This window comes from Austrofundulus limnaeus, unplaced genomic scaffold, assembly GCF_001266775.1.
Source record: "Austrofundulus limnaeus strain Quisiro unplaced genomic scaffold, Austrofundulus_limnaeus-1.0 Scaffold100, whole genome shotgun sequence".
NCBI classification, from domain to species: domain Eukaryota; kingdom Metazoa; phylum Chordata; class Actinopteri; order Cyprinodontiformes; family Rivulidae; genus Austrofundulus; species Austrofundulus limnaeus.
This window is the reverse complement of record NW_013952502.1, coordinates 739,821-748,073: the sequence shown is the minus strand read 5'-3', so window position 1 is coordinate 748,073 and position 8,253 is coordinate 739,821. Positions and strand designations below refer to the sequence as shown.

The window sequence follows — 8,253 nt, the reverse complement described above, 5'->3', positions numbered from 1 at the left end:
ACTTCTCACTCACTGAAGCTCTTTTCAGATTCAGATGGCAAGTAAACTGCATCATGGCCCCCTCCCCCTCGCACCGAAATGGGCGAGACAGAAGCGGAAGGAGGTTCTTAAAGAGACAGAGGCCAATTTCAAGGCGTTTAGAAGAGGAAGTGATGAGAAGATAAGTTTATTTTCTATTTAAACATAAAACAGCATTTTAATAACAGCTAAAGGTGACATAGATACTTTATTATGGTATTGTATTTAAATATATGCCTGAGAAACACATAATATATCGCCCCTTTAAGATTTAGAACAGTATAAAATGCCTAAAATTGTAAAAAGAAATTTAAAAGAAATCCATGCAACGTCAAATCAAATGAAAGCACGCCCTCAGTCAGACATGGTACGGGGTGGTTGGAGTTCCCATGCAGGCCAGAGGAAGGAGCAGTGAAGAGGGGGTGAAGGGGGTGAGAAAAAGACGGTGTGTGCCCAGGCCTGGCTGAGGAGACACAGTTTCCAATGATCACTTTTGTGACTATGCAACTGGGCTCATATTACTAGCTGCAACATCACAAAAATGACACTGGCAACCGCAAAATACCAACTTGGCCAAAACCACAAAACCGTGAGAGTCAGAGAGAGAGAGAGAGCACACTTTGTGGATCTGAGACCTCTGAAACGCTTCATCAGAAACAAAATAACTCTGAATCGCTTCATCGGAAACAAAATAACCCACGGCAGCGTGAGGGAACGGTGGCAGCTCGCTGGTACGACACATAGATAACTGAGCTTCGGTTTGGAGAGGCAGCACCAGCTCTGTCAGAGAGCCTAAATCTCTCACTCTGCATTAGAAACCAAAGACTTCCATCCACAAATCAGATGCGTCTGTTCTCATTTGAAGGGCTTTTCCTTTTCCCTCCTGGGTTTTCTCAGAGGAGCACTGCTGCTCTTCTGCCAGAACACATTATATGAAGAACAGAGTGAGGCTGTTCAGTCACTACCAGCCCTCCTGCTCCCCTCCCCAGCCCACCCCACACCACCTCCTGTGTTTTTGGTGAGACAGCTCTCATTTAATTGGGTGTTTGAATTAGGTGTTTTATTATTCTTTCCTTCTTTCTTTCTTTCTTTCTCTCTTCTGTTTCTTCCCAAGCCAAGCCAGGCAGTGTGGGGCTGTTAATTTGCTGCATCACATGTGCTGGAGGGAGGTGAGGGAGATCGGCTCGGGATGAAAGGGATGGGTACAGAATCGGGGGGTCCTTATTATMAGAACAGCCATTCTCCAAAAAGGCAGAGAGAAGGAGGTAAAAAAAAACAGGGGTAAGGACCGGAGAGCCACTGACAGAATGCAGAATATACAAGGGGAGGTGATTAAGAGAAAGCATGGTCTAAAAGGACAGCTGTAAAGGATCTGTCCCTCTGAGGGTCTCTCCTCTACCTGCGGAAGTCTAACAGGGTCCTGGCTGAGCTGGGGATCCCACGGTCCATCCAGGACAGGAAGTGGAACTGGGTGACGGTGCGAGTCTCGTTGGTCTGCAGGTTTTTCAAGTAGAAACTCCGCACCAGGAAGTCCTCACACCAGATGTGCTCGGACACCAAATTGACCTAAAATCAAGCAAACAAACAAAAACACACAAAGGAGAATTAAGCATTTACATCATGTTGGCTCATCCAAACTGCAGAAAAGTTTGATTTTTGAGATTCATCCTTTGGGATTTGTGACAAGGCAGCAAAACAATTCAGTTCCAGGGAGTTGTCTTTGTTTTTGTTGATGAAAGTTTGAAAAAAAAGATGCATAATTATAACAAGACATCCCGCTGCACTGTAACAGTTTGTGTGCTTTCCTCTCCTAAATTAGAGTCATTTTGTGACCAAATGAGACGTAGCAAAGAGAGAAACTAAACAATGTGAAAATAATTTATTTCATTTTGAATGTGCAAAAGCTTCTGAACTAAGAGAATGAATAAACWCTGTTAAACAGTTTTTTCTCTCTTGATTGCTATTTAAAATAAAGAGATTTCTTCAATGGATTTCAAAGAACATTACCAACAATGTTTGTTTCAAGTAAAAATTTTACGATTCGTGGTTTTTGCTTTTCCGTTTTACTTTTTCAGAATGAATACTTTTGTCTGAAAACCTTCAGAATTTGTGCTGTAATTTCAATCATTCTTCTTAACTTCTTTTTCTACCAGCTTAGAAAAAACAGGCTTAATAAATGAAGAAAAATAGGTCCTTATGTTTTTTTTAAATTATATTTGTAGAACTTAGAAGCACCATTTTTTAATGTTYTGTAAAAATGTCCTTGTCACTAAAGAGCTTCATAATAAAAGCTGTTTACAATTAGCTATWTTTTCCCCACCAGCACCAAACAAGTTCTGTTCCAGTTTGGGGATCAGATTATGAAACATTTGATGCAAATTCACACAGTGACACAGCACGTCTTTGGGTTGGAAGTTTACTGAGTGAAGAGGACTAGCTGTTAAAAAGTTTAAAAGTCCATTAAGAAAAAAGCACAGGATGTAGGAGGCTGCTAAAAGAAAAAAATGCATTTTTTCTGAAGAAATGTCTGGTGAAGATTTCCATTAGTGTCTCACTTGTTAAGAGACTCAGAATTGTGAGAAAATAGACACATTTTCAGTTGCAGTCTCACTGAATTCAGTGTTTGTGCCCAAGAAACCAGCGTGGTTGAGTTTTTCAAGGCCAGCTTTTAAAAAAGTTACAACTTCTTTTCATGTGCATGGATGGCAAACCTGAACTCAAGGTTGTGCCCACCACACTGTGCCCCACCCAGTTAGCTGTCCTTATGTTTGATTTAATGTACTTAAGCACACTTTGAAATGAAAGAGGCACATTCTGACCAGTTTTTAAATACTGGTTATTAATCATCGATGCGTTTCAGAMTTTTCTGGAATTTAAGGAAACAACTCTGTGGCTATTTAAACATGTTCAGGATTAAGTGATAAATGTTTTCCAAATTAAAAACATTTGGAAGACCTCATAACAAACACTGTTTGCTAACTTGTCCCCAACAGTTGCAGCCCCGCAAGATACTGGCTTTAGGCACCAGCTGCCCCTGAAGACTTTGCTGAACATTTAGGAAAAKATGTTAAAAACATTTGAAAAATATCTGTCAACCTGTCTCTCACATTCAAACACACTATTAATAMAATCTCAAAAGGGGGATTTCTGCAGTCACTAAGTGGGATCTTCTTGTGGGTGTAGTTTGGGTAAACGGTTGGACTGTGGTGTGGGTGGAAAGTTAAAAAGATGAAGTAATGGTAAAATTATTGTGAACATGTAAATATGCCTTATTGACTTCATATTTGGTGCAGCTAGCACCTCAYTTGTCTGAATTTATGATGAATATTCATGTTCGAAAATTGTGATCTTTTTCCAGGTGGGTTCGGGCTGTTTTGGACGACTTAAATTGTTACACATCTCTCCAGTTAGCATCTTCCTGTCTGGAGTTATCTAGGGGTGTAACGATACATAAAACTCTCGAGACAAGACCAGACGAGACACAGTACTGAGTTTGCGAGACGAGACGAGACGTGATTTTAATATTAGTTTCAAGAAAACTTTAAAGATCTATTTTATGCTGCAAAAATGCTTTTATTCTGTTTTAACATTTTTTAATTACAAACACAACTGATATCTTCCTTTTTCTGATTTCTTGAATCTCCTTAGACCTTAGAACAGTGCTTTAACTATGCATGGCCTTCCAACATCAGATAAAAAAATGACATTCATGCAGGACTTTCCAAAAACTGAACACAAATATAAAAAAATAAGTAAATATTCCCTTTCTTTACGTCTTTACTTATTCTATGGCATTTAAACTTACCAAAAATTCAACATAAATAAAAAAACAAAATAAGTAATTATTTTTTCCCTTTATGAACATCTATCAGATCTCTCTCTGGGGCTCTGGTCTGGCTTTAGGAAGGGGGAGGGGCTCACGGGGGTGCTCGCTGCTCGCCGAGGAAAGGAGGAGAAAAGGAGAAAAGTGCTTGAAAAGGGCTGTCGCCAAAGCTTCTAAAAGTCTCCAAAAACACCGGGAAAAGTTGCTAAATTTGTCACTAGAGGGGTCTAAAAAGTTGCTAAATCTAGTTACAAAGTCGCTAAGTTGGCAACACTGTTAGCGAGACAACAGTTACCTCTCAACGAGAGATTTCGCGGGAGTTTAGTATCACGAGATTTCGTACAACGAGATCTCGTTACACCCCTAGTTATGACTAAAACAAATACTCATAAAATTAACAGTCTGAATTGTTACACGTCTCCCCAGCTGCCTTTGCCCAAACCACGCCCACCAGTCAATCCGACCAACCATAACTTACCCAAACTACGCCCAAGAAACTCCCACTGAGTGACTGCAGAGACCCTTACTTGAAAGTGTTGTACCCTCTTAATACAGATTTCTAATTACACTCGGAAGAAGCATGGGAAATGCCACAGCCTCTGTTTTTCATTACTCTTGATTATAATCATCTTGCTCAGCTGCATACAGATTCTAATAACATAAAGCTTCAAATGTGTATTTTGTTTCCTCACAAACATTTTGCARATAAATTGTTCAAGTATCACTTTTTAAAATAAAACGAGTAGAACAAACTTAGTGTCACCCACTGCAATAATTTGCATTAAACTCAATACTTAAAGTCCAATTTGTATCACAGGAAATCTTTATTTTCCAGATTTATTGATTCTGTCATGTTTCCTGCATACCTCATATACATGGTAGACATCTGATCCTTCATCAGGCCAGTAGTGGTGGCTCTGCTTCACTCCGTTTTCTGACAGYGGTGTCAGCATGACGATGACAACGCAGCCGCTCTCCCACACCATCTACACATGAAAAAAAAAACACAACACATATCCATCTAACACATCAGGAGATAACAAACTCCCTCATATGCATCCATATGAAATTCAAATAGCACTAATATGTAGCTGAACTGAGCAGCCGGCATTTCAAACTCAAGTCGTGCATTGGAGTGAAATTGATTTCTTGATCTTCGTGCAGGAAGTATGAATAAATGTCACCTCTCTGTGCATGACAAATGATAAATGCCGGGTGGAGCAGTAGGGGGGCGCCTCTTTTCGCCCTCTCTCAGTCATCTGAGCGAGATCACAACATCTTCTGCACTGCTGCTCCATTTCATCTTATCACAATCTAATGTGTCCTTGGAAAGAAATAGAGGCCCACTGGCAGCCATTAGGAAAATGAGGAGGAAACACCGCTTTTATGATTGCTATAAAAACACAATGGCCTTGACTATACACTAATCACAAGCTTCTGTGATCCGGCCCAGTGGACACATTATGCAGCAACTGTGCCAAMTGTGCCAGGATGTGATGAGATTAGGCAAGGTGATAATGTGAGGGAATATTATCCATTTAGTCTTGTATAATTTTGCTAATATTTGCAGGTAGTGGGGTAAAAGTGGATCCTCATCTTTCATCCTCACCTACAGCAACAATCTGTTTTTTTTTTTTTTTACAAAAATGTGATTAACAGTTTCGAAACTCCAAAGACCATTCATCAACTCCCCAAAACACCTGACTTTTGCTTCATAAACTCACACAGATTGGCTCTTAATTCAGTGAGGAAGCAAGGCCCAGCAGAGCAAAGGTAATAGAGGGGAGACGGACAGATGAATTGGTGGAGAAGGAGTAACGTGAAGGATGAAGGGATGGAGGAAGAGGAGCAGAGGATTAGAGCCAAGCTGCCTTTCAGAGCAGTGCCTGGGGCTGGAGTGGATTAGGTAGGAGAGAGCAAAAAGATTTGCCTCTTGCACGCTCCATTTGCATGAGAGTGCCAGTGTTTCCCCTGTTTGTTTACTTTTAATGGGGTAAAGAGTTTTTTTTTCCTTTTCTGCCACAATCCATGGCTGGCCACAGTGAATAATGAATACCAATTTCCMAAAAAAAGATACCAAAAACATCAGTCAAGCTCTATACGACATGCTGTGGTTTTGCGCTTAGGGTAGTTTGGAAAGATTCAGAGTATAAATTTGTGACTAAAAAGCTTGTCTTTAAAAGGATGGTTCGGACATTTTGACATGGGTTTTTGTGTGCAGGTTATGAACAAGCAATGCGGGCTAAGATAGGCAATAAAAATAATGTGCATGACCCAGTTACAAGTCCAGTTTTGCAAGAAGTGGACACAAAAACAGGCCATGATTTTCAAAGATTGCCCCAATAAAAATGTAACTCCACGGCTCGCAGTTGCAAACACTCAGAACTCAGTTAGACCTCGGTTGCCAACAGTTCTCCAGTGAGATAGCAACATTAGGTACTGTGGACGKCGTTTTGAACAGTTTTTCATATTGGAGAAAAAGTGTTTTTCTCTGACTGAACTGACAAGCTGATGGCTTGTMTGAGCAGAAACAAGTGAACCTCTGTAAAATGCTGGAGTTGTTTTAAGAAAGCAGAAATCTATTTTGGTCCTTGATACTCGTTAGCTTATCAGCATGGTCAGAATTAATGTTTATTTCTCCAAGGTGATGCTGTTTAAAGCGCTATCTTCAACAGGTAAGACATTTCTTGTTCATAACCTTTTCACAGCACCTGACTCCAAAACATCTGCACATTAAGAGAATGAAAATGTACTTGTTTAACCAAAAGAGGTAAAATGGAGTTTTAAGTTTCAGAGAGCTTCTCYGAGGGATTTGAAAACCAAATTAGAACAAAATCTATGAGCACAGCTGTATTTAGGTTTAAAACTTTTGCTGTTTGTGACTAAAGTAATTTAAACTTGACCACATTGTTCTCAAGTCATAAGCTTCCAAACTCAAACTCAGCACCATCATTTTGGCTCAAGATGAGCTCAGTCCACGACGAAGACTACAGAGAGGAGGACCAGCTGCTCTGCCACAATTTATGCCTCACACTTCTACACCCTGGTTACGGCTATCTCGAGTTACTTCACCATATGGAGGTGACGGAMCCACTAATTACTACAGCCCTGTCCTATTAGCACACAGGAATGCTATTTGGCAAGCATGCACCATTTACGGCACACTTCCACACGAGCTGACGTGTTTTACAAAAGCCYGTAAACGCTAATTAATGGCACGATGCCTTGACATTTATCGACAATGGAAATATTGCAAATAGCTTTGAGAAAAAAAACATGCTAATATGAGCAAATAGCAGCAATATTTTCAATAACATTAGCCCTTCGTGGGMTAAAACCAAACAAAAACGACTTCTGTGTGAAACAAACAAAACTCTGGAATTCCGTAGCGCATTTACAAAAAGTGACACAGTTTATTACTGAGCTGAACTGCAGCAGCACTTTTACCACCATCTATATTAGTTTCAYTACTTTTGAGTTGAGTTAAAGGAATGCAATTTTTTTGTTACGACGTAGATATATTCTTTTATATCTGCTTCAGAGAGTTTTACAACCACAGCTTCCATACATATCTTGCAAAGAGGAAGCTACTAAATTGGTTTGTGATTTTTGTATCTATATTTGTTCAGTTTGATAAGCTGACACTAATAAAACACGACAAATGAGTGACTAATAGTTCCTGTTTATTRTATATTCTTCAAAATCAATTATCACCTATAACTTCTGCTACATTACCCCACTGATGGATGCCTTTCTAGCACTGACAATCAAAAAGACACAGAGTGTAGCCCTGTTGCAGTTTGTCAGTTTTTTTTCTTCTGCAGACACAAAACAGATAAAAAAAGGGCTGTGAATGAGCAGATGAGTCCTACCTGCCAGAAGTCTGCCACGGTGGAAGCAAGTGGGCCCTGAGAGGCGATGTAGGTTGGATTGCGAGGGTCGTGGTCCATCTGGGGGAAAAGGAGAGTAAATGAAACGTGTTAWAGATTAAATTACACCAAGACCAAGCAGTGCAAAGGTGCATAAATAGAAAAACATGGAAGTAATAAAAAACTATTGTTAGTGATTCTGTTAGAATATATGACAGTATAACACTAAAGAACAGTATATTTCTACAGGTAATGAAGCACAGAGATCAATTTATCAGTTTTACAAGAAAAAAATAGCTAAATATCAAAAATTAGAARCATTACTTAAATCTTAAATAATCTGCCACTCAATGGATTCAGTGTTTTAAGCACCACAGAGTTGAGCTTAATAACATTCAAGTTTCTATTTTTAATCCTGAAGAACAACTTGACACTTTTCTATTTCACTTCATTATGTGTGTTTCCAAAACKCCTCCCCCTTTCACATTGTTTTTATTATGATGACTATGATTATATTTAACATTGGCTTTTTTTTAACATGAC

General features: G+C 39.5%; 1 protein-coding gene across 1 annotated transcript in view; it reads right to left on the bottom strand.

Moving 5' to 3' along the window:
- Positions 1–8,253, bottom strand: part of ptprn2 (protein tyrosine phosphatase receptor type N2) — a gene marked incomplete at its 5' end in the record, with an annotated part of 140,991 nt that overhangs the window by 7,469 nt on the left and 125,269 nt on the right. Inside the window, 3 exon segments of the mRNA XM_014013339.1 lie at positions 1,418–1,584; positions 4,708–4,827; positions 7,714–7,791. Of these exon segments, the coding sequence (XP_013868793.1) occupies positions 1,418–1,584; positions 4,708–4,827; positions 7,714–7,791 (365 nt within the window).